The 27,443-nt window shown below is 42.4% G+C and overlaps 1 protein-coding gene across 3 annotated transcripts in view; it reads right to left on the bottom strand.

The window, feature by feature from the left end:
- Window positions 1–27,443, bottom strand: part of CPXM2 (carboxypeptidase X, M14 family member 2) — a 129,538-nt gene that overhangs the window by 23,991 nt on the left and 78,104 nt on the right. For all 3 annotated transcript variants that reach the window (XM_036828843.1, XM_036828842.1, XM_036828841.1), the window contains 3 exons: window positions 14,578–14,662; window positions 13,437–13,587; window positions 6,293–6,381 (listed from right to left, as the gene is read on the bottom strand). In XM_036828843.1, coding sequence (XP_036684738.1) covers window positions 6,293–6,381; window positions 13,437–13,587; window positions 14,578–14,662 — 325 coding nt within the window. The remainder of the gene's footprint in view (window positions 1–6,292; window positions 6,382–13,436; window positions 13,588–14,577; window positions 14,663–27,443) is intronic.

Raw genomic sequence — 27,443 nt, 5'->3', positions numbered from 1 at the left:
CTCGGTGCGCATCTCTAAAGGAATAGAGCTTTTGCTGCTGGTGCTTTGCTTTTACGACACACCTACGAGGTGTTACAGCCGCAGCCCTGGTCAGGCATTCAGGGTCTATTCTCTCACCACTCCTGGGAGGGGGGAACATGCTTTGCTTTATGATAACTCACTCTGTGTTATAATATCTAGGTGAGAGAAAGAGAAAGCTGACTATAAAGGACTCTTGTTCAAAGAGGGAAGAGGCAGAAACCCACCATCACTGGAGAAACCACACACCAGCAAGGTTAATGTAGCTTCACACCTCTCACCATGAGGGATACATACCGAGGGGCTGAAGTGGAACCACATGGGAGTAGGCCAAGTTTTAACAAGAGGCATGGTGATAATGTCACTAGCAACATTCACCATCGCGGTCATAGTAAGTTCTATTTCTCTACTGAATCTCATCGTGACGACCACCAGTGAAGTAGATAAGCAAGGAGGCCTGTCCCCATTCTACAGATGTGGAGACTGAGGCTCAGAAAGACTGAGGGATTTGCCCAGGGTCACCCAGCTGGTACCAGGTGGAGTCAGGGCTTTGGACTCTTGAGTTCTTATCTGTCCATGAAGGTGCAGCAGAGCAATCAAAACAAGGAATGCCGCCTCTTTTGTCTGCTGTACACGGGATTGTTCCAGTAGACGGCCACAGCACAAGCACCATCTGATTTGGGCCTCTCATACCAGTCCCTGCTGACCACACACGCTCCACTACCAGCGTGGACCTCAGCAAGTCCTGATCAGCAGGTGACCCACTGTCCTGCGTTCAGATCAAGGACCAGTTCTGCAGACACAGAGCCACTCGGCTCATCCTGAACTAGGTGGTCAACACAAGCATTCAGTACAGAGTCTGGCTGTCATTTAATGCCTACCCTCCTTCCCCTTTTGATGAGCTGCCAGAGGAATGTGCCCCTGTGCTGGAGATCATGACCTTGACATTGGAAAAAGACAAACAGCATCTTCCCTTGGATGCACACTTAGCCGGGGATACAGCCTCTCAGGATGGGGTGATTCTTAGCCATAACTCATCGGAGTCACCTCTTTATCCTCTACCCACCATGGCAGTATTTTTATACCAGTCACATTTTCCTTCTTGGTGTTGTGGTATCACAAGTATCTTTTCCAGGCACAGGAACGAGAACACGGGCATTTGAAGACTCCCTTTAGGAAGGTTCTTGACAATTCCCTCTGCACCGTGGCCCTCTGAAATGCTGGGAAGGATCTCTCCAGGGGCCATGGGCACCCTCACAAACCTGGCTGCTGAGCTACCTTGCTTATTCCCAAAAAGAGTCAAAGAGGATTTTTTGGAGTTTGAGTCTTAATGGTAAATGTTTGAGTCTTGATGTCTAAAGTAAGAGAGAGGGACAGAATTTTCTTCACTGCCTTGTTGAGGAAGCACTCATCCTCGACAAGGATGACATCACCCAAAGGAGGTGAAAATTGGTCTTCCAGGGGCTAAAAATCTTAAATATTACATGCTTTGTGGCCCTCCAAAGTGCAACCCTACCCAACAAAACTTTATTCCTTCGTTTTTAATGTAATGGGTAATTAAGAAAAGTGTCTAGAAAGGGCCAGTAAGGAAACATGGTTGAGGAACACTGCCCTCGAGAGTAGTGGGTTTTGTAAGATGCTCAGCATTCTCAAGACTCTGTCTCCTCATCTCTGAGGAGGGAATAAATCACATCCTGGGATCTACTGAATTCCCGGCTCTGTTGCTTCCCCCCTCTCCTGAAGGAGACAGAAGAAAGAGCCCCCTTTCCTAGTAATTCAGTTTCGAGCAATACATCAGAGGATCAGAGCGATACATCAGAGGTAAATTACGTGCACGATGACACTTGCTGGAGCAGGTTTCATCCTCTCACACAAGTCACTGCAAGTGGGGAGCTATCCAAAGGCTCCAGGGCAGAAAGGTAGCTGAGAAAACTGATGCATCCACTCACTGGAACATTCCGCAGCATCCAACGACAATTATGAAGACAGCAATGAGACATGGCTAATGATCCAATGTTAAGTGAGAAAATCTGGGCAAAGTTGTAACCGTCCTCTGATCAAAATCGTATGAATTCTGTGAACAAAGAAATGCAAACCCTGGATAGAAATGGGGGAAAATGAAAACCACTGATTCTTTAGGGTATTGGGTTCATGGAGGAGTAACCTTGAGACTTTTCGTTTGCATTTGATATGGTTACAATATTGTCTATGCAATGAATTAAAATGTTAAAAAAAAAAAAAAGAGAGAGAAGGGAGAGGAGAAAAAGTCCTCTTCCATCATCTCTACTCATTTGTCTGAGAAACAGACACTGCATCTGATCAAGTGAAAAGGAATTCCAGAGGGAGGGGGAAGGAAGAGAGCCAGGGTCGGAGGCGTCCTGTGGCGGAGTGCGGAGCTGCGCTTGTCTGGACCCACAAGCCTGCTCTCCTGCCCGGGCTTCCTGCCACCATCGTCCACCCCCAGGGTCAGGAGCTCAGCGACCCCACCGCCTGCTGCCCACGACCATCCTCAGCTGCCCGGGAAATCAAAACCACTAGCCGGCTGCCTTCCAACCCACGTCTCTCCTGGACTCCTTTCTACTGCCTCATGCCACACGCTCCTTTATCAGCCAACCAGAGAGAATTTCCTGAGCATCTGGCACCTGACAACAGCAGGTCCCCAACCAAAGTCCAATCTTTTTAACCTCTCCCCAAAACCACTTCTTTTTCTCCCATTGTGGACGGTATCCCGGCCCCTGGGAAGCACACCAGAAGCCTATCTCTCTCCGACTTATTGGGGAATCCTAGGACTGGTCAGTCCCCCTCAGAAACCCCTCCCCCCATCCTTCTTCAGACCCGGCAGGTCCCTCTCCCGGGACAGGGACAGAGCTCACCAGTCTACTGTCCATACAACTGCCAGAAGGATCTCCCCAGACACAGCTCTGCGCCTGGAAAAGACCTCCCGATTCTCAGACTCAAGACTAAAGCCTCTCCTGGCACTGACAACTGTCCCAGAAACAGGCCGTCCCGTCCTGCCTCCACGGTCCTGTTCCCGTTGTCCTCGCTGCTCGGCCCACCCTTCCTTCCGTCTCGTCGTGCCACAGGCCCTGGATGACGGCAGACCTATCGGCAGCCCCATCCCTTCCCAACCACGGCCGGCCACCTCTCCCTCCTGTCCCCCAAATATCTCCCCCGCAACAACCTCAAAAGTACAGTTATCCAGTACACTTTATGGATTTAAGATAAAATGACAGAGTCTCTGCCCTCGGGGTCCCAAATGACGGAGAAAGGTAACGTACATGTAGACACGGAGATGACTGAGCAATTATGAATGGTGACACATGCTGGGAAGGCCTTCAGTGCTCAGAACAATTAACTCAATCTGCATCATAATATCAGCATTTGCGCAACGGCCTCCTGCCTCCCCCCCCCTTCCCCCCATCCCCTTCCCAAGCCCCCGGGGCTCGCCCTGCGGGGAGAAGGGTGTCTTATAAGTCAGTGCTCCAGAAATAATTCCCACACACGCTAGCCGCTCACATCTCCTGATTTCCCCTCCAGTGCAGCAGCTGTTCTGTTTTCTCTTCCTGCTCCTGCGTCTGTTTCTCATTTTTGTGTTTTTTGTAAATGTCTCTCGCAATACTAGGATAAACTAACATTTTTTTTTCCCCCTGAAGTAGAAAGGTTTCTACGGCAATCTAGCAGACTCCATACAGGGAATTGCTAAAAGCGCTGGCTTCCTTCCCATCCCCAGGAGCCAGGAGTCCAAATGGCAAATCACTTCTGGCTTGAACACTCTTCAGGATTGATAGATGCCCACCCCCGCCCAACCTCGGACAGGTTCCAGTTGAGTGCTGCGGGGTCCTGAGAGATCGGAGTGGTCACCCAGTGTCCCCTGCAGGGGCTGCACTGCTTTCTCGGGTTCCTCTTAGCTCTAACATCTACCAAGTGATGGGGACCAGAGACCCCCAGGGTAATGAAGCACATCCATTAGCTCTCCTCATATGAGAAGGACCTCCATTCTCCATGCGGGACAACTATTTAAAGGTACCACACTCTCTGTGCAGTGAGCTCATTTTAAATGCATTTAGATAGATTGCTTTTGACATTAACTGCACCAACTAAGTTGATATTTGCCTAATTTCTGGGCAAAAAGATGTCCCGAGATGCCCACGGAGCAAAGCTGTGTTAAGACACGAGTGCTTCATAAAATGGAACGGTGAGCAGTCACATAAACACCCGAAAATGGAGAGCAGCACGGATGATTCACAGACCTCAAGTCCAAACACATTATCCTGATTTCTGCAGAGCAAGACCACAAGACAATTTCTTTAGCACGTCCCACCTCCGAGTCTGTGCTGACAGGTGCCTGGAAGCTCTGTGTATCTCAAGTTAAATGACATGGAGACTAACTGGGTTTGTTGACTCCCTGGGATGAAGCACAGAAGCCCTCGTGGCAAAGCCTAATTGCTCCGACCTCAGGAAAGCCTCCTGCCCTTGTACCGCGTGGCTGGTACCGCTCCCTCAGCACCTATGAGCCCTCGCTTTGAGCCATGTTATTTTGGCCTTTGGTGAATGCCTGTTTGTTAAACATATTTGTGAGTACATTTCTCTGTTCCTTCTCTTCCAACAGATTCTTACATGTCTAAGGGTTTCTCATTTGCCAACACTTCCCCGCGCTTTCTAGCACAAGGCTTGGGGGGAATGCTGAACAGGATTACACAGGCAAAGCAGTCAGCATAGGGCTGCTTTTTTAGCCTGTCCTAAAAAACTCTTGGTCCCTTCTCCCTTCTGCACCCACTAGATAAATGCTGTCAATAGCTCAGGATTACTTGGTTTCTGTCATTAAATCTGGGGACAATCTCATCTGGGACGTCTTTTCCTCCTAACAGTCTAAAGCACTGAGAGCCATAAGGTATCAACCAGCTGTTCTGAAACCTGCCTGTATATTAGAATCACAAGGAGAGCTTTAAATAATTTTGATTCCCCAGGGCCTTTTCCTCAGGATTCTGCTTTAATTGGCCAGAGGCAGGTTTCAAGTATAGGTATTCTTCCAAATTTCCCCCAGTGAGTCTAATACCGAGAATCAGAGAATCAGAATAACAAGGGGAGTGTTACATATTCCCTCGGTGACTCAGTTTCCCCATCAGTAAGATAAGGCCAACAACAGTCCTGCACTCCTAGGGTGGTTAGAGAGACTGACCATGTTAACACAGGTAAATTCCTAATGTAGGGAAATTGATGTAGGTCGTATGTGAGAGCTTCCTGCTATTACTATTACCAGTGTTATTCCGGATTCTTTTTCTTCTTCGACTCTGCACATGACTATTGTCCTTAAATCAGTGATACCACTCAAACACACAGTGATGTATTTTTTTAAATTGAAGTATAGTTGATTTACAATATTCTGTTAGTTTCAGGAGTACAGCAAAGTGATTCAGTTTTATATATATATATATAAAACATTATTTTCCATTATAGGCTATTACAAGATATTGACTATAATTCCCTGTGCCATCCAGTAAATCCTTGTTGCTTATCTGTTTTATATATAGTAGTTTGTATCTGTTAATCCCATACTCCTAATTTATCCCTCCCCCTCTCCCTTTCCACTTTGGTAACCATAAGTTTGTTTTCTATGTCTGTGGGTCTGTTTCCGTTTTGTATATAGATTCATTTGTATTATTTTTTAGATTCCACACATGAGTGATGTCATATAATATTTGTCTTTCTCTGACTTACTTCAGTAAGTACAATATTCTCTTGATCCACCCATGTGGCTGCAAATGGCAATATTTCATTCCTTTTTATGGCTAATATTCCATTGTATATACATATACCACATCTTCTTAAGCCAATCATCTGTTGATGGGCACTTAGGTTGTTTCCATGTCTTGGCTATGAACATTTGGGTGCATGAATCTTTTCAAACTAGAGTCTTCATTTTTTTCTGGATATAAACCCAGGAATGGGATTGCTGGATCATATGGTAGCTCTATTTTTAGTTTTTTAAGGAATCTCCATACTGTTTTCCATAGTGGCTGTCACCAATTTACATTTCCACCAACGGTGTAGGTGGAAGAAGTATAGTATTAAATCAGAAAGCTTGGCTTCGAATTCTGCTTCAATCACTTGCTGGCGAGGGAGGTTTCCTCTGGTCACCTGAACCCCAAGGCATTCTCAGCCTCGAAACTACAAGCATTTCCTGTGGCTTCAACAAACCATAAAAGCACAAAAACAAACAACTACGTGCTTCTGGGCACAGGAGAGATTTCTCTTTGACAAACCTGGATCTTACCTGACGCATTTCCTTATAGTTGTGGTGCTTAAAATCCAGGTCATCGGTGGTGGTCATTTCATTCCGTCGGTGATAATAGTTATTTGGATCTAGGGACAGAAATATGGTTTTGAATTCATTCACATTATTCTATTACTTGTGGTGGCTGTGTTAGGTGCCTGATTTGTGTGGGAACACAGCTCAACCTCCAGCTTCTAACTTTCGCACAGAGGTGAGACAGCCAACTTTCGAGAAGCATCTTAAGAGTCAGAACTACCCAGTGGGGAGAGCATGGGCCTGGAGCCAGAATGCCTGGGTTCCAATCTCTTCTACTTGTGTGCTGTGTGACCTTGGATAAGTCACTGGAGCAGTTTTTCCTTAGTGTCTTCACCCATAAACAGGGGAACACTGGTACCTCCCTCACTGGTTTATTGTTAGTATTAGTGCCTGGCAAACAGTCACACTAAATGAAGGAAGGAATAAGTGAATGAATGAATGAATGAATGAATATCACAATTGCATGGAAATTTTCAGAAGTGTGGTGGACTCTATCAGTTGCTTGCCCAGCATGCAGTCCACTTTCATCCTTCCTAACAGAAGCCCTGTGTTGTTTGGGAATCCCCACTTCTCCACTTCTAGGAAACTGACCTTATGCCTTAAGCTCCAGAGGTCCTACATGACTGGTCTAAGCCAATCAGAACATAGCACTCCTGGCCACTCTTATTGGTCCAGATTGAAGGGAAGGACTTTAATGGCACAAAGGAGTGAGTGAGAATCTCTCCAGAGTAGAGGACAGAGAGAACCTCAATAGCTACTGAGTGAACCAACCCTAGATCCCCCATCAACCTCCCTTGGGACTTCTAATCACATGAGATAAAGAATTCCCTGAACTGCTAAGCCAGTGGGAGCTGGGGTTTCTGTTGTTGGAGCCGAAGCATCCTAACAGGCATAATCAGGATGCATTAGCAGTGGTGACCCCTGGGGACTGGGGAGGAGATGTCTGCCCTTGACTTAATTCTCCTCCAGATAAATTGACTTTTTTCTTTAATTCCTACAAGCCGATGTCGTTTATACAACTACAAAAACTAAGAGCACTCAGAAGAAAGGAGGGGAAAGGGAAGAGGAAGAGCTAGAAGGAGGATGGGGGGGAAGGGACCACTCAGCGGGCCCTCTCCTAACCTGGCAAAAAGTCGCGAGGCTTACAGAGCCTCAGCCAGGCTTGCCATCTCCAGCTCCATCTCCTTCTCCATCTCCATCTCCATCTCCATCTCCATCTCCATGCAGCCAGAAATCCTGGTCAGCTCAGATCCCTCCCCAAGGTAGAGAGCACAGGGTGCTTTAGACAAGTTAACCTACTAACTCAGGGACCACGTGAGCAAAGCTGGAACCACAGCAGCTGTTTGCTGCTTTGGGGGTTGGGATCTTGCTTTGCGGGTGCTCAGCTGGGAGAGGAAAGGCTATCTTTCCTGGAAAGGGGGCTCACTGCAATCTACAATCGCTAGTCTCATGACATGCTTTATCCAGAACAGGCAAATCCATAGAGACATTGCAGATTAGAGGTTACCCCGTGGAGGGGGATCCGGAAGTGATTACTCAGTGGGTCCAGGTTGTTTTTGGGTCCATGACAAAGTTCTGAAACTAGAAAGAGCCAGTGATCATACAACCTTGTGAATATACTAGCACTGAACTGTATGCTTTAAAAAAGCTTAATTGTATGTTATGTGAATTTCACCTCATTTAAAAAAAATTGCTGACCTCAAGTGCTCTCTGAGGACTAAGGAGGATACCAGAAACGCAGCCACCACAGACCTTTCTTTCCCTGCCATGAGGCCAGCCCCTCACCCAAGGAAATGCCCACCACTATGGCCTTGTGACCTCCCTAAGCCCCGACACCCCCAGCACAGAGCCCTGAGCACAGATGACCTGGTACCATATGCAAACAGCACCAAACCCCTTCTGCAAAGAGCTGGCTCCCTAATGAGAAGAAGTCGCACTTGTCCAGCGCCATCTGACTGTTCTTATGATAAGGTCGCTCCAAAAGGGGCAAGGGGGAGACGTGGACCCCCAGGCAGAGCCCATTATGATCTTAGGTCATTACTGTCAGTGCAAGCATCAAACCCACAGCTCCACGTGGCTCCAAAGAGGGAGCGGCACATCATTCATGCTTATTTCCTTGCCGCCCCACCTCATATAACCCTACGGCATAGCATCTCCACCAGGCTGCCCGCGTGAGTCCAGGAAACCCTCTGATTTCTTGGCTGGCGCTCCTTCGCCAGCAAGTCCCAGGGCCAATCTGCAGCCTGACTGACAGGAGAAACTGTCAGGAAAGGCAATTTTCAAGAGTGTTGCTGTTTATACAGTTTTCCTAAGATAATCAACATCAGGCAGTTGGACAAGAAGAGAAATCACACGTTTATTTAAACTCAGAAGGGCAAGCTGCCTTCTGCGACGGGGGCACAGGCTGCAGCCTGCAAGCCTGGAGCCCCTGAACTGAGGGCGATTCACTGGGGAAAAGAGGCCGACACGCCTGCCCCACTGGACAGCGAGAGCTCCGGGAGCAGCAACTGTGGCGTCTTATCTCAGAATCCTTGGGCCCTGACTCAGAACGGGTGCCCCCGAAGCGTTTGATATTTGAATGAATGAGTGAGGAATGAACGGATGGATGGATGGATGGATACTCCAATCAAGTTATTTAGAAAGGGCTAGTTACAAAAAGATAGCACTTTCTAGGGCCCAGGCGACCTCTGAGAAGAGGCCCACTTTATGCTGTGATGCTATTACCCTATCACTGTGGCAGAACAGAGAATGGAGGGGAGGGTGGAGCGAGTGGTAAATGAAAACCACATCCTCGGGACTGAGGATAGTTATGGAACATTATGCCGTCTTTGGATCTGTTAGTGTGCTGGTTTCCCAGGGCTGCCGTAACAAAGCGTCATAAACTAGGTAGCTTGAAACAGAAATTTCTTCTCTCACAGTTCTGAAGGACAGAAGTCTGAAATGAAGCTGTCAGCAGGGCTGTGCACTTTCAAGGCTCTCAGACAAGATCCTTCCTTGTATCTTCCCAGTTTCTGGCAGTTGACAGCAATCCTTGGCTTGTAGCCTCGTGATTCCAATCTCTGGCTCAGTCATCACATGCCTTCTCCCTGTGTGTCTCTGTTTTCTCTTCTTCTTCTTCTTCTTCTTTTTTTAATTACAGGGCACATGGAATTGCAACTCTTCCTCTTTTTTTAAAATTTTATTTATTTGTTTATTTATTTATGGCTGTGTTGGGTCTTTGTTTCTGTGCGAGGGCTTTCTCTAGTTGCGGCAAGTGGGGGCCACTCTTCATCGCGGTGCGCGGGCCTCTCACTGTCGTGGCCTCTCTTGTTGCGGAGCACAAGCTCCAGACGCGCAGGCTCAGTAGTTGTGGCTCACGGGCCTAGTTGCTCCGCGGCATGTGGGATCTTCCCAGACCAGGGCTCGAACCCGTGTCCCCTGCATCGGCAGGCAGACTCTCAACCACTGCGCCACCAGGGAAGCCCTGTTTTCTCTTCTTAAGGACACCAGTCATTGGATTTAAGGCCCACCCTAACCCAGTATGATGTCATCTTAACTAATCACATCTGCAAAGTGCCTCTTCCCAAAAAAAAAGGTTACATTCTGAGGTTCCACGTGGACATGAATTTTGGGGGGAGTGTGGCCTGACTTGGTGAAGAAAAGTGGAAGGTAGTAAAGCAAATAGATTTAAAAGGTCCTTGCAGCTATGCTAATCCAATAGAACCCATCCTTCCCCCAATTTATACAAATTGTTGAGAGGGGATGGGGCAGGCTGGAACATTATTACAGTTCAGCGAGATTGGTGGTGGTCTTACAATTAAAACATTTTCTCAGTGGCTTATGAATGGAGGGTATGTGTATTCAGAGAAAGGAGACACAGCATTTCAACGGGTCCTGGCCCGCCCAAAGGAATGATTCAGGGGCACTGCCCTTTAGCAGCTCCCCCATGCTTGAGGGACACAAGCTCCTTTCCACAGATCTTTGTACAGCGCACCACAAGCTCCTCTGGGTCAAATTCAAGACCCTGGACCCCTTGGCACTGTGCAGAGAGAGGACAGTTGCTCAGACCTGGTGGCCAGGAAGACGAGATGGGAGGAGTGAAGACTTTCCCCAAAGAGGTCAGAGTCTCACATTCATAACAGAAGCTGCAGACCAGCACCAGGGGCTCAAGCATTGCCACCCCCTGCCCTGCAGGGTCATTTCCCAGGACCCTGGGCACAGTCCTGTCACCCTGTGGGGAAATTGTGTGCAGAACAATGGAGCTCTTTTTTGAACGAGGCAGAGCACATTGCAGTGTTGCTTGCAACAGCAAAATACCTGAAAACCACCAAGGCTGTGATCTGGAAGCCAGCTGGCGTGTGTCTTCACCTGAATTCTTCATTATTAAAAATCTATCTTAAGAAGCTCTCCCCAGAGTTTCCGATTTGCATAGATCCTTAGTCCAAAATGGACAAGTCCATTCAAATATGGGGAAGAGGACTTCCTTCCACTTTTTAAAAAAATGAACAACATTTAAAAGATTTGTTTGAATTAAAAAAATTTTTTGAATCATGGTAAAACACACATAAGATTTACCATTTTAACCATTTTCAAGAGTATTGTTGAGTAGTGTTACATATATTCACACTGTTGTAGAAACAGATCTCTAAAACATTCTCACCTTACAAAACTGAAACTGTAACCATTAAACAACACTCCCCCTTTTCTATTCATTTTGAGCTTTAAAAATCCTATTAATAGACCATGGTATAGGGTAATTCATTTTCTAGTTCAAAAATTTCTGGACACATTATTCATGAAGACTTAAAAAGAATCTTCCCCTTCCTCTGCTCCCACCTGACAGTCCACAGGAAGACAGGCAGGACAGAACAAAGAGAAGCAGAAGCAAAGGTAAATGAATTTTTCATAAACAAGAGTTCCAGGAAGAATAGACTCTGGGCGGTTGCATGTAGAGCACGAAGTCACCTTGGGTTTGAGTGGCTGAGTTGGTTGGGTCACCCCTGCCTTCGGCCTCATTAACTTGCACAAAGGAATTGTGTCAACAACAAGGCAACTGAGCAAGATTCAATTACCCACATGGACATGGGGGCCCATTTGCCACCCCAGGCCCTCAGATGTGACCACCACCAGGAGGCATGCACAAAGGCCAGCTCTCCTCTGGGCAGACTGCTAAGTAACTTCTAGAAGAAAAATGGCCCTAAATATTCAGGGTTGGAAAATAGAACCATTCCAAGTCCATACTTGAAACCCATCCAGATTTCACACTGTAATTCTGTCTTTGTGTTTAAATTGCCCCCAGGACCTATCTTCAAACATACACACACCAAGAATAACTTAACAGGAAAATATTTATTTCATGAGACTCTCACAGGCTGCCCTTTGCCCTTTACCAACAACAGATGAATTTCTGCCCTCGGAGAGAAACCGTGACCCTGCTTTTTAAAGCAAGCAGACGAAGGCTGTGCTGAGTGACCTGGTGCAAAGAAGGCCTCACAGACTCCCGCCTACGTCTGTGCCTGCAGACGCAGTGAACTCAGGAAAGCCCAGCAGGCCCTGGGCGGCAGCAGGCGACTGTCATCCCAGGCTGAACCAGCCACAAAAGGAGGCCTAGATCCCAAATTGGGAAGCCTTCAACATTCTCTCTGGATCATCCTTGAAAACACAGACTTCCTTTCCGCCGGCAATCCCAGCCACCGTAACATAATTTGAGCAATAATCCCATAATTTACACAATAACTTTGGACGCGCACCATGACACAGAAACAAAGATACTCACTGTGGGATTCTGTAGAGAATCAAAACACTGGACACAACTGAACTTCTAACTATAAGAGGCAGTTTGAAAACATGAGATATTGTCCACAGACTAGGATAAAAGCATCCACAAGACAGATGGTCTCTAATAGTTTTAACGACATGAAAAAGCTTTGCCGTCTAGTAAGCACAAATATGTAACAAAGAATCTGTCTGGTGTGAGGGTAAGTAGGTAGGTAGGTAGACCCATCTTTCTCACCAATACAGAGCGTATGTTCTTTAAATTCATACTCGGCAAAGCAAGATCATGGATATTATATTGAGGGAAAAGCAATAAACGACATGAAATATGCTCCCAAAACTCAGTAACTGTAAGTTCATGGTGGTGGGGGGGGTGGGATGGCTATAGAGATAGCATGACAGATATAGCGGCACCTGAGACATCAGAACTGGTGGTATCCTTCCCCCTGGCAGGGGGAATCCAGAGGTAGCAAGGCCTGACTCTCACACTAGACAAGAAAGCTGAGGCTTTCCTGGAGGAGAAAGTATAGGAGAGATAACCCGAAGCTGTGCTCCTTGTTCCCTAGGGCCTGACTGTGGGTGGACAGGAAAGTGGAAATTCCTAGAGGCCCTAGTGCAGGGCTTTAGGAATGTTCTGGAGGCCAGCTTCCTTCCCTGGAGATGTCTGGACAGGACGAAGAGGCTGCCACATAAGGTTCCATATGCACACACACTCTTATGTTCTGAAAGGCCGACAGAGCAGTGAGCCAAACAAGCTCAGCCTGTCCAGAGCAGACATCAGCAAGGGTCCATGTGTGAATTCAAGCCCCCATCTTCCTGTCACTCTGCGGTCACACCCAGATCCCATGATGTGAAGATAGGGCAAGGGGAACACAACCTAAAGGAGCAAGCATTTACCCAAAGACACAGGCATCCACGCGAAGCTACTTTTACAGAGAGACTATGTACACGGTCAAGTTTAAAATTAACTCCTACCATCTCCTCTACCCAGTGTAGCAGGAGCAGTCAAGGGCAATTAAACGTGTTACCAAAAAAATGTTATCTAATTTTTTTTTTTTTGCCTGCTTCTGAGTAGTAGCTTTGAGTGAATTTTCAACCTTGCAACATATCTTAAAATCCCAGCAGGCAAAACCACAGCTGACATGTTACTTTAATACACCAAATGTTCGTGGGGTTATGGGAGATTTTTATTTATTTTCTTTTTGTTTACCTATGTTTTCTAAATATTCTGCAATAGATGTGGTATTTTTTTACATAAGAAAAAGGTTGTGTGGCTTATTTTTATTCACCTTGCTGGCTAAGCACCTGTGCTCCATCAGCACTCCTGCCCTGCAGGAAGCACGGGCAGACTCACCTGGCAACGGGCAGCCGAGGACCTCCATCCTCATGCAGATGCTCCCATTATCGAACCAGGACTGTGGGTTTATGCGGATGTAGCGCGCCACCATGGGGACAGGCAGCTTGTTGAGGACGGGGATCTCCTTTTCACTGTTTCCTTCAAATATCTATTAATGCACAAGGGGAAAAAAAGAGGCTCTTTTAGAGCTTGATTATCAAGGCATGAAAGAGTCAGTAATTCACTCATTCCACAAGATCTCGAGCAACACCTAACATGAGCTGGGCAGTGAGGGGGAAGGAGAAATGGATCAGGCCTGGACCCTGCCCTCAGGAAGCCCCAGTCTAGTGGGGGGGGGGGCAGGGAGGAGGAGGGGTGTTATATTTAGATATCGTAGGTGAAATCTATTAGTGCCATGGCAAAGAGACATCCACAAAGCTCTGGGATTTCAGAAGAAGGAAAGGACCAGGCAAAGCTTCAGGGATGAGGTGCCATTTGAATTGGCCTTGAAGGAAAACTCTTTAGATGTGTAGGGATGGGAGGGATTCTAAAGAAAAGGAAGCAATGGCTGGAGAAGCCCCGAGATGGGATTCAGGAGAACAGCAACCGTCTCCCTGTTACTGGAACACAGAGGATTGTGTGCAGGGTTGGGGGCGGGGTGGTGCAGGACGCAGTAAGTATGAGAAAGAAGGTTGAAATGGAGGCTGCAGTCAGATCTTGGAAGGCACTGGATACCATGTTTGGAACTTGCACTTGAGAACCCGAGGAAGAGGGTGATAAGCTCGGAACTGGCTAACCCGGAGGGAAGCGTGGAGCTGAGAGACCAGGGTCATTAAAGAAAGTTCGGGAACTACTATAATTGACTAGCTGTGCAGGCCCCAACATTCCCCATGGGCCGCTGACCTTCCAGGGCTGAGTTGTGACTTGTGGAAGAGACTGAATCCCAGCAGCTCTGAATTTGAGCCCTAAATGTGGGCCACTTGGTTCCGAGCTTCAGGGTACGGAAAGGGGGTCATTTTCCATCAGACTGGATGGCTGGTCTGGGTTGACACAGGACCAGGCAACATCCAGGTGCAAACACTGGTCGGGTGTCCACTGCCTCTGCCAAGCCCTGCACAGCCAGACACCAAGGGCGTGGTCAGAGGGAAAAGAGACTCACCATGTCTCCAGATCCATTCTTCACAGTGACCCATGCATGGCTGTCATTGCTCACCATGACCTTATAGGAGGTTACCCAGTCACTCCTAAGAAAAAATAAAACACCATTGGGACCACACACTTAAAAATGTTTCCCTCTTCCATGCAGAGGTGCAGCAATAGAGAAAGCAGGTCCCAGAGGTGGGCAGCACTGGGTCACACCCTGGCCCCCACTGCTCACCTTCCTTGTGGCCTTGGCCAGGTAACTGACCCATCTAGGCTACAGTTTATTCATCCACGAAATGGGAATTATAAAAGCACCAAGCTTGAAATATTAATGTAAGCATTACATGGTTTCATACCCTTTAAACACTTAGGACAATGCCTGGCCCCCAGTAAGAACTAAATGTTGGTCACGCACATAAAGATACACAAATAACTTACATATTTGTTTATACTGAACATTTACATCACACACAGTAGTAGAGTTCCACGTGGGAAAGAAACCTCAGTAAAAGTGGCAAGTTGGCCTAGAAATTTCATTTGGGAAACTGTTTGGGAACATAACAAACTAGATCCCACCAACCACAAAAACAGCAGCCTGAGTCTCTAAGACACACGAGGTTTCTCCTGGGCTGTCACAGCCGTGCAGACAATTCCTCCACCCCACTCCTCAGCCAGCAATAATCCAGTGATATCTGGGCCCCAGGCCAGACCCCTTTCATCACATCCTACTGCACAGAAATTACTGAGGGTAAAAGAGCCAAAATTTGACTTCCCAGAGTGGAGGTCAATTTGATAAGCAAAAGAAAAATCACTTTCCTGTGGAAAACACATTTTTCCCTTCTGCCTCAGTTTTTTATAACATTAATTGTTAAGCAATATAGACAAGTCTTCCTGAGCATCTTCCTTTCACATTTTTTAAATATTGGAACTAAGCACCAATGTACTAATCTTTTAGGACATTCCACCAGCTGAAGCATTTGGAATCCTTGTTTTCCAACTGTGAAATCTTTTTGGACTCAGGATCCAGATAGATCCCAAGAAGGTTCTCAGTTTCTAGTCCAAATCAATACTGTCTAGTAAAGTTTGTTTAGAAAAGTAGCTGGCTCTATTCATTCTGAATTGTCTGACTAGTTCGAAAATGATTCTTAGGTGCTTGGAAGCCAACCCTCTGCTGAACTTTCTCCCTTCTCTCACCTGTCCACCAGCTTTGTGTGACTACCTGCCGGGAGCCAGGATCTATCAAACGACATGCTCCTTCTCAGGAGGTTATGGACTTGAGCCCACGCCTGCAGATTAAGATGCGTTAAGCATGCCTTTCGAAAGGCACCTCAGCAACAGCTCAGGCCCTTTGCACCGGAAAATGATCCTCACCCAAAATAGCAAACTGTTTCCAACATTCAAATCACTTCCAAATGACTTGCATCTGCAGTTCCTTTGCCATCTGCTTTTCTGCTGATCACGCCCCGCAGTGACCCAGCGAGGCAGTCAGCACAGGCGAGGGGTGGCAGAGGTGAGGGGTGTACCCTGCCTGGGTGGAAGTGATGAATTTAGGAAGCCTCTCAGTCAAAAGAATCACACAAACAATAAGAGAGAGGTGGAAAGAAAAATCCAAACAAGTCCTCCAAAGAAAAGGGGAGAGAGAAAAAAGGAAATGCAAACCAAGTAATCATTTCTCAAACTTAAAAAAAACCAAATATGGACAAATTCAATGCTTATGTTTGAAGGGTAATTAATTATGTGGCTCAGCCCTCTCTTCTGAACTGCAGACCTACATCACATCCTTCTGTCTATCTGACCTCTCCACTTACCGTCTCAGCGATGTCTCTAATTGAACCCGCCCAAACCAACTGATTTATTTCGTCCACTCTGTACCCCAACCTGGCAGCCCCTGCCTCAGAAAAAGTACTGCCATCCACCCAGGGCAACAAAATCCCAGAGTCCTCCTTGGCCCCACTTTCCCTCTCTCCCCTACAGTGAAACCATCACCAAGTTCTGTCAATTGTACCTTCCACATCTTTCTAGAATCCCTCCACTCCCTCCATCTTCACTCCCACCATCCAGCCCATTCTCTCTGGCCAGGACTATTGCAGTTGCCTCCCACTGGTCTTCTGAAATTTAAACTGCCCTCCAATCTATCATGCAGTCAGAGGTTTACTTTTCTAATGAAATATTAATATGTCACCTCCTGCTTAAAATATCAGTTATGTTAGTATTAAGACCAAATTCCTCATCATGTTCTATAAGACCCTTGCTTACCTCCTGTTTTCCATGCTCTTTCTTTCAATTCCTGATACTGATTATACCCTCTCTTGCTTCAGGGCCTTTGCACATACTGTTCCATTTGTCCGGACTCCTCCTGTTCTCTGTCTGTCTCTAAACCAGCAGTCCCCAACCTTTTTGGCACCAGGGACTGGTTTCATGGAAGACAATTTTTCCACGGACCAAGGAGGGGGATGGTTTTGGGATGATTCAAGCACATTACATTTATTGTGCACTTTACTTTTCTTATTATTACATTGTAATATATAATGAAATAATTATACAACTCACCATAATGCAGAATCAGTGGGAGCCCTGAGCTTGTTTTCACTTGCCACTCACTGATAGGGTTTCGATATGAGTTTGCAAGCAGTTGATTTATTATGGTCTCTGTGCAAACGTCTCTGCTAATGATAATCTGTATTTGCAGCCGCTCCCCAGCGCTAGCGTCACCACCTCAGCTCCCTCTCAGATCATCAGGCATTAGATTCTCATAAGGAGCGCGCAACCTAGATCCCTCGCATGCGCAGTTCACAGCAGGGTTCGCGTTCCTGAGAATCTAATGCCGAAGCTGATCTGACAGGAGGCGGAGCTCAGGAGGTATTGCGAGAGATGGAGAGCAGCTGTCGAGAGATGAGGCTTCGCTTGCTCACCAGCTGCTCACCTCCTGCTGTGCCGCCCGGTTCCTAACCGGCCACGGACTGGTACCGGTCCGTGGCCGGGGGGTTGGGGGCCCCTGCTCTAAACTATTCAGACCTCAAACTTAATCAGATAAGCCTGTCCTAATCCTCCAATCTAACCAATTTCTTTTCTTATATGTTCATTTCTTTCATATTTTAATTCTGTTTGTAATGTTATACTCCCTTCTAGAATTATCTTTATCCCCCACTGGATTATAAGCATCCCATAGGTGGAGGAAGATGAGACTGTGGTACTTTGGAGGATGCAAAAGGAAGCTGATATCCTGGAGGAGAGTAAGGGACAGGGCAGCAGAACTGTGGTTCCATGGGCTCTGCAGGCCATTCGATAGAGGCAGAACTTCCTCTGCCAGGCAGTAGGGAGCTGGCCCCTTTGCTGTCCACCTACCATGGTTAAAAGTACTTTAGGACTAATTAGAAAGCTTTCTCTACTACCAACACTTCCGTCTTAATAGAATGCTTGGAAATAAGAGACTAAGTGTTTCCTGTTTACTCTATGAAACTGCCTCGCCTTTTTACCACATTTGACTCTTGAAAGAGACAGCAGAGCGTCCTCTTGCCGCAAGTTTATGAATAAACAACCTTTGTTCATTTTGTCTCAGGCTAAGTTTTGTCTTTGACAATTCATATTATTGCCCATAATTATGATTTTTTCATTCTCATTGCTTTCTGGTATTCCACTCTGAGAATGGTCAATTTATTGGGCTGGCCAAAAAGTTCGTTTGAGGTTTTTCCATAACATCTTTTGCCAACCCAGTATTTGTCCATTTTATTGCTAATGAGCATCTGAGTAGTTTCCAGTTTAGACTATTATGAATAGTGGTAGTTCTATGGAAATTCTATGTATGTATCTTTTGGTGAATTTACATAGAATTCTGCTTGGTGTGTAATTAGGAATAGAATTGCTGGATCACAGGGTCCTAGGATATACATACGTTCATCTGCAGTAGTTTTCCAAATTAACTGTGTCTATTTACACTTATACCAGCAGTGTATGAGAGTTCCAGTTGCTCCACATTCTTGTCAACACTTGGTATTATCTTTCTTTTTCATTTTAGCCATTCTGATGGGTATGTCCTATTATCTCACTGTACTTTTTATTTTAATTTACTGGATGACTAATGAAGTTCAACATCTTATATGTTTATTGGGCATTTGAATATCATCTTTTGATGAGATGCTTATTCAAGTTTTACCCTTTTTATCAATTAAGTTGTCTGTCTTATATTGATTTGTAAGAGTTCTTTATACATTCTAGATATAAGGTTTTTTGCTAAATATATAGATTGCTAATATTTTCTCCAGTTTGTCTTATACTTTGTAGTATTTTTTGATGAAGAGAATTTCTTAAACTTTATATAGTCCAATTACCTATTTTTTTCTTTACAGTTTGCAGTATTTGTGCCCTTTTCAATACATTTTTGCTTACTCCAAGATCATAAAGATATTTTCTTATGCTTTCTTCTAAAAGCTTTATTGCTTTACCTTTCACATTTAGATCTGCAAGCTACTTGAAGTTGATTATTGGACAGTGTGAGGTAAGGGTCAAGATACATTGTTTTCTATATGGGCTTTCAATTGATCCATAACCGTTTATATGATTACTTTCCTATTGCACATCAACGACACCATTGCTGTAAATCACGTGACTGTACATGTGTGAGTATGTTTGGGGATGCTATATTCTGTTCCATTGTTCCTTATCTTATGCTAAACCCACTCTGTCTTGATTTCTGTAACTTTATAATAGGTCTTTGTATCTGGTAGTGTACATTTTCCCATCTTGTTTTTGCTTTTCACAATTTCCTTGACTGTTCTTGGCCCTTTGCATTCCTATATAAATTTTAGAATCTGCTTGTCAATTTCCAAAACAAAGCCTTTTGGATTTTAATTGAGATGGCATTGAATCTATAGGTCAATTTTAAAGGAATTAACATTTTCAATATTAAATCTTCCAATCCATAAACATGGTGTATCCCTCTATTTACTTAGGTCTTATTGTACTTATCTTTTGTTAGATTTATTCCTAGTTGATGTTGATTATTTTATAAATATTTTAAGTTTTATTTTCTCCTTTTTTTGTTGCTGGTATGTAGAAATATAAATGCTTTTTGTATGTTGACTGTGTATCCAACCACTTTGCTAATTCATTAATAATTCTAAGAGTTTGGGATTCCTTTGGATGTTGTTAAGGACATGATATGTCATCTGAGAACAATGATAGTTCTGTTTATTTCCAATTGTTAGAGATTTATTTTTTTTTCTTGCCTTATTTATTATACTGCCTAAGATCTCCAGTTCAATGCTGAAAGAAATGCTAATAATAGACATCTTTGTCTCATTCCTGAGATTGAAGGAAAGGTTTAAGTATTTCACCATTGAGTATTTCACCACATTTCCAGTAGGGGTTTTTTTCCTTTGTTTATGTGTTAGTTTGTTTTTATTGTAACCAAGTATGAGTTCATTCTTTCTCACATAACAAGAGAATCTGGATGTTTGCAGCTGCTAGCACTTATGCAGTTGGTTGACTGTTGCAGAGTCAACATCAGTAGACATTCATTTTTCATACTCATTGTCTCCAAGTTCTAAGAAGACATCCTTACCTGTTCATTTATCATACTTGTCTTGGAGGTCTAGGAATACATTAAGATATATTCATTTTTCATACTTCTTATCTTTGGGTTGTAAGATGGTTGCTGCAGCTCCATATCATGTTATGTTCAGAAAATACTGAATAGAGTCTTTCAGCTTCTATCAAACTACTTTCTAATGTTATAACAGGAGAATATGTAATTCCTGCTGTTTGCACTATTTTTTTTTTTCACATTATAAAAAACTTTTAGTTCTCAAAATGAGTCAGTACATACAAGCTTTGGAGTCACAGCAGGAGCTCCAAGCAGATTCTGCAGTGTGAGCCCCAGTGCCCCTCACTGCAAGGAGCTTGGCTATACTCCACCATGGGTTTTTCGTAGATATTTTTCTTCAGCTTAAGAAAGTTCCTCTTTATTGTTAGTTTAAAGGGATCTTTTTTCTTTTAAACACAAATGGCTATAGAATTTTCTCAAATGCCTTTTATGCATCTATCAGAGTGATCATATTATTTTTCTCTTTAGTTCTGTCTATGTGGTGAATTATAGCAATTGGTTACAACTGTGGCTAAACCACACTTACATTCCTGGAATAAATCCCACTTGGTGGTGATGGATTGCTGGATCCATATATTGCTGGATTCAATTTGGCAATACGTTGCTTAGGATTTTTTGTATCTATGCTCAAGAAAGAAATCTTTTCATAAATTTGCTTTTTGTAATTCCTAATCAGATTTTGATATCAAAGTTATGTCAAAGTCATAGGTGGGAAATGCTTCCCTTTTTCCATTTTCTGGATTTTTTTAAGTGCTATACCTTTCTCAAATGTTTGGAAGAACTCAAACATTCTGAAATTGGAAGTTTTCTTTGTGGGACAATATTTAATAATGAATTGACATTTTTAGTAGATATCGGACCACTCTGCTATTCTATTTCTTCTTCTGTCAGTTTTAGTAACTTGTGTCTTTTGAAGAATTATTGCGTTTCAGCTATTTTCAATATTATTGGCACAAACATGTTCTTAGTATCATTTTATTGTCTTTTTAGTGTCTGTAAAATTTTTAACAATGCTCCCTTTTCCAATTTTGGCATTGGTAGTTGATTTTTTTTCTCTTTCCCCGATCAGCCATGAGTTTATTCATTTTATTAATCTTTTCAAAGAATCAACTTTTGGCCTTGTTTACTCTCTCTATTATTTGTTTCCTATTAGGAACCATATGAAACTACGTTTTTATAGATCAAAATGATTGAATATCAGCAACTTCCTAAGGCTCAAAGTAATATTTTATTAATTTCTACTCTTATCTTCATTACCTTTTTCTTGGTAGTTCTTTAGGTCTGATTTGCTGTTCTTTTTGTACAATTTATTGAGATCACTGATATTCAGTCTCTGCATTTCTAATATGTGCATTTAAGGTTATAAAGTCCCTTTCAGCACTGCTTTAGCCACATGCTATAATTTTGATATGTCATACCTTCATTATCATTCACTTCAAAATATGAATTCCAGTTGTGATTTCTTCTTTGATCATGAACTATTTAGGAGTATAATTTTAAATTTCCATGTACTAGGGATTTTCCAGTTATCTATTTACTACTGATTTCTACTTTAATTCCATTGTGGACAGAGAACATACTTTAAATCATGTCAATCCTTTGGCATTTGTTGAGGTTTCCTTTATGACTCAGCATATAGTCAACTCTTTAACGTTTCATGTGCACTTAAACTAATTGCAGTTCTGTGATTGTTGTATGCAATGTTCCACACATATAATTTTGAACAAATGTATTAACTGTGTTGTTCAGATCTTCTGCATCCATAATGAGTTTTCGTCTGCTTATTCTATCAGTTATAGAAAGAAGTATGTAAAAAGAATGCCAATCTGCCTGTGAATTTGTTTGTTTCTCCTAGTTCTCACAATGTTTTCTATATATATTCTGAAGCTATGTTGTTGAGTACATACAAATTTGAGACTGTGATATATTGTTGGTAGACTGATTCTTTTATGATTATGAAATATCCCTTTTTATTTCTATCAGTGCCTCTTGCCTTAAAGTCTGTTTTGTCTGATAGTAGGATAGCTAAACTTGCTTTGTTTTGGTTAAGATTTATATGATATATTTCCTCCCATCCTTTTACTTTTAACTTCTGACTGCTTAAATTTAAACTGTGTCTCTCGTAAATAGCACATAGTTCATTTTTCTGTGTTTTTTCTTAGGTGCAGTATGGTAATATTATTCTTCTATTGGATAATATAGTTCATTTAAATGTAATGTAATTAGTACTATATTTGGATTTCTATTTACCATCTTACTATTTGTTTTCTATTTGACCCACCTATTTCACGTTCCTTTTTTCTACTTTTTGAATTTTTATTTTATGATCAAATATTCTTATTATTCTATTTTCTCTTATTAACTTACTAGTTATACATTCACACTATTCTTTTCATAATTATCCTAAAGACTACCTATGTATCCTTGAATTACTAGTCTTATTCAAATTTTAATTTCTACCACTTCCATGATAATACTAGAACCGTACAATAATTTAAGTCCATTTATCCCTCTATCTTTTACATGATTTTGGAATTTATTCTTAATTCTATAAATAAATTTTCTAAGACATTACTACTATTGTTTTGTATGGTTGATAATTATAAACCTACTTATTTAACCTTTCTGATATTTTTCATTTATTTTTACATTTTCATATTTCCATCTGAGATCATTTTCTTTCTGCTTGAAGAACTCCCTTTGTTATTTCTTTCAAAGCAGATACGTTAGCAATAATTTTCTTCAGTTTTTACTGTCTGAATAGGCTTCATTTCACCTTCATTTTTGAATCATATTTTTTCTGGGAATTCTAGGTTGACATTTATTTTCTTTCAGTACTTTAAAAGTTAGATTTTATTAGCTTCTGAGGCATTGTTTTATTTACACACACACAAACACACACACACATTTTGAAACTACTGTTGTGAAATTTAGTAAATAAATGTACAATAAGAGTATGAGTAGAGAAATGAGTGCTAACCACTTTAGCTCAAATCCAGCATTGTTGTTTACTAACTACATGTACTTGACAAGCTGCCTAACCTTTCTGGAAATAATGATACCTACAAGGAGGTTATATATTAATTTATAAATTGAGAGATGTTATAGTATATTGGTTACAACCTCAGGCTTTGAGGTCAAGAAGCCCAAACTAAACTCCTAGTCCTTCCACTTACCAGCATGAGAGTCATGTGACCTCTGGGCTCCAGCTGTAAGACAACAACTGTAAGGTAACAACTCTATGTCTTTGCACAGTGATTAGGGAGTGAATGAGGTAATGCATGTAGAGTCTGAGCATAGCACCTGGAACATAATAATTGCTCCATAAATCTGAGCTCTTAACAAGAATAATATATCATAATTAATATACTGTCAAATGCTATACCAACATCTAGGATTACCAGTTGAACTATAAACATAATTCTCATGCTCCCTTCAGACACTTCCAGAGAGCGACTGATATTCAGGCTTAACCCTTTGTGCCCCAGTAATAATAAAAATCTGTCACAGTTACAAAGAAATAAATAATTACTTTTTATTTAAATTTAAGAAGGTTGATAATCCAGGGTGATAGAAGAGATATCTGCCAATCAGTAATGCTGGGGTAGGACTGAATTGTGTGAAAGTTCTACCTGCATGAAAAGATGAAGGCAACATGGGATGTGTGAAGTCCTGTTCCTAACCCTGCAGCTATTACATTGCAAATACCATGCCAGCCTCTGAGACTACAAAGATAAATTATACATGATCTATTTACTCAAGATTGTTACAGGTTAATGAGGGAAACAGGGAAGTAAACTAGAAATTTCAAGAGAATATGATTAAGTGCTGTGATGAGGCACGTTCATGAAGTTGTGAGAGGGCAGAGAAAGGGTGTGCAGCCGAGGGGAATGGAGGAGGTTGGGGGCAGGTTAGTGAATGCAACACATTCCTTATCTAACATAAAAGCTGCATATTTTATTCTTTTGTGACTGACACATCCATTGTTATTAGAGAGCCAGCTTCAAAAATTGGAGCTATAATGCCCATGCTTCCTTGTCTCCTAATCCTTGGAGAAGGCTTGAAATTCACAGCACTTTGTGGCTTGTTTCCAGTTCCCTCAGAGAGATTTTCCACATCACAAAACCACCTTGACATTTAATTCTCTGTGACTGGAGATTTCAACTCAAAGCAATGCAGCCCAAGTAAAGACGTGCTTGTGTCAAAGACATCCTGACTGCAGAAAGGCCGAGAGGCTCTGCTGACTCTCCTCTGGGCTCCAGCCACCTCCCTCACTTAAAACAAAAACAAAAATAAAAAACAATCCCCCCTCCCCCAAAATTCTATCCTGGTATGAGATTACGCTTCCCACCAATCCAGCCTTCCTTCAGATCAGGAAAACAGAGGAGGTGGGCTACAAAGGAAAAAACTGGAACACATTCAGATATTTTACTACCTGATGTTAATTTGGTTAAAATAAAAACCAAGAATGTCCACCATCAACGAAATGGTAGACTAAATGCTCACACAGCCTTCTGCTTCAGTACAACGAGATCCTGGTTACATTAGAACAAATGAATGTTTTAAAACACCAGTGGGCTTGCAAGCAAGTAAAGGAAATCTCCAAGGAAAAAAAAAGATCTGTGAACTGAAAAAAACATGAACAGTGAGCAAAGAAAAAGGGCAGAGTCGCCCTAGGGAAAAATGCACATAACAGTGCTGGGATCAAAACACTACGCCTGGGGACAACAAAAGGTAGGGAAACTGATTCACGGACTTTTTCTTGGACCCTCAAAGGGGGCTAAAATGACTTCAGAAGAGCAGCATCCATCCAGCTCCCAAAAGAAGCACACATGAATCCCCTCTAAAGAAAAGAGCCTTCAATTTAGGTTCTCAGAGGTTTCACTAAGTTCGATCACATACGTGCTCACAATTTTTAAAAAATCATTAAACACACAAGAAAACATTCTCCATGGGAAAGAAGGAGCAGAAACAAAAAGCAACAAATTTAGATCCCGCAGAATTTAACTGACTACAAAGAAAACTGAAAAGAAACTAGAAAAATTATTAGACTTGATAAGAGAGTTCAGCAAGATGACTGGACATAAGGCTACTATACAAAAATTAATCACAGTTCTATACATAAGTAGCCAAAAATAAGATACTTAGAAATAAAATGAACAAAAGATGTGCAGGACATTTATGGAGAACACTTTATTGAAAGACATTTCAAAAGACATAAATAAGTGGAGCTCTATATACCATGTTTATGGATAGAAAAATATGTCAATTCTCAATAAAAATCCCAATAGCATATTAAAGAAACTTGAAAAACTGATACTAAAATTTATAGGAAAGAAAATAATAAGACACTTTTTACGAAGAAGAAACGGGGCAAGGGGGAGTTGCCCTATCAAGATATTAGGACTTATTTATAGCCTCAGTAATTAAGACACTGTGATATTGATGGATGAATAGACAAATTGTAAATGGAACAAAATTCAGAGCCCAGAAGCAGACTCATGTACATATATATATAAACTTGATAGAGATGTCTTACATATCAATGGGAACTAAATAAACTATTACAAGTTATGTCCAAAGGCAATTGGATATTAATATAAAAAGTTGAAATTAGACCCTATATTTCACATCTTTTACAAAAATCATAACCAAATGGATTAACTACTTAAATGTGAGAAGTAAAACTTGAAATTAAAAAAAAATTAATGAACATATGGGAGAATTAGTTTGTAACCATGGGGTATGAAAAGATTTTATATATGACACAATCATTCTAATCATAAAACACAAATAAATTGAACTACACTAAAAATAAAAACTTTTGCTTTTCAAAAGACACCATAAAGAAACCAGTAGGAGAAACCTTAAGCTGGGAGAATATATTCTGAGCACATTTAACTAACAAAAGGATTAATATTCAGAATATATTTTTTAAATTCTATAAATCAATGAGACAAAGGAGAAAAACACAACATAAACATGGAAAAACATGACAGGTATTTTACAGTAAAGGTAACACAAACGGCAAGTAAACATGGGAAAGGAAGTTCAACCTTAGTAGTGATTAGGGAAATGCAAGTTAGGACTACAGTGAAAGATACTGCTTTATATTGAAAAGACACTCTTTATATTGAAAATTTAGGAGAATGGCAATACCAAATGTTGGTGAGGATGTGGAACAACAAGAACTCTGAAACACTCCTGGAGGAGAGGCTACTTGGACAACCACTCTGGAAGATGACTTGTCATTATTCCATTAAACTCAATATTTATATACCTTCCGACTCAGCCATTCTGCTCCAAGTACATACCATGGAGATCCCCTTGTACATGTGCTCCAAGAGACATATACAAGAATGTTAATAGCAGCATTACTTTTAAGACCAAAAAAAGTATAATAAAATAAAGTAACAAAAAATTGAAAAGGGGTCAATTCAGTCTCCATAAGGCATATTCCCAAGGTTAAATGGCAGTACAAATTAATGAACTACAATTACGGGCACACAAACAATCCTTCGAAGCATAATGCTGAGTGGAAAACAAGTTTAAAAAGCTACATAAAGTGAAAAATCTTTTTTATAAAGCTCAAAAAGAAAGATAATTTCTTGCATATGTTATACATACATGATAAGATAGTTTTTAAAAGGCAAGGGAATAATAAACCCCTAATAAGGAGAATGGTTTCACTTTTGGGAGGAAGCAAATAGGTGGGATCCGGAAAGAGCACATAAATAGTTTCAACAGTATTGGCAATGTTCCAGCTCTTCAGGTGTGTAGTGGGTTGCTGAGTGTTGGTTTTATTATAATGCTTAATACCTTAAGTGCATGTTACATCAATGGTTTTGTAACCATCAAACATTACGCGGGGCTTCCCCGGTGGCGCAGTGGTTGAGAATCCGCCTGCCAATGCAGGGGACACGGGTTCAAGCCCTGGTCTGGGAAGATCCCACATGCCGCGGAGCAACTAGGCCCGTGACCCACAGTTACTGAGCCTGCGCGTCTGGAGCCTGTGCTCCGCAACAAAAGAGGCTACGATAATGAGAGGCCTGCGCACCGCGATGAAGAGTGGTCCCCACTTGCCACAACTAGAGAAAGCCCTCGCACAGAAACGAAGACCCAACACAGCCATAAATAAATAAATAAATTAATTAAAAAAAAAAAAAACAACCCTTATGCAATGAGAAAGATAAAATATTTATTTGAATATTGTGGAACAGGCTTCTGCACAGGAAAATGTCCCAATCATCTCCTGGGACAGGATGTATGTGAAGATGCTA

The sequence above is a fragment of the Balaenoptera musculus genome, chromosome 16 (genome assembly GCF_009873245.2).
Source record: "Balaenoptera musculus isolate JJ_BM4_2016_0621 chromosome 16, mBalMus1.pri.v3, whole genome shotgun sequence".
NCBI lineage: Eukaryota > Metazoa > Chordata > Mammalia > Artiodactyla > Balaenopteridae > Balaenoptera > Balaenoptera musculus.
This window is presented reverse-complemented; position numbering and strand designations above follow the sequence as displayed.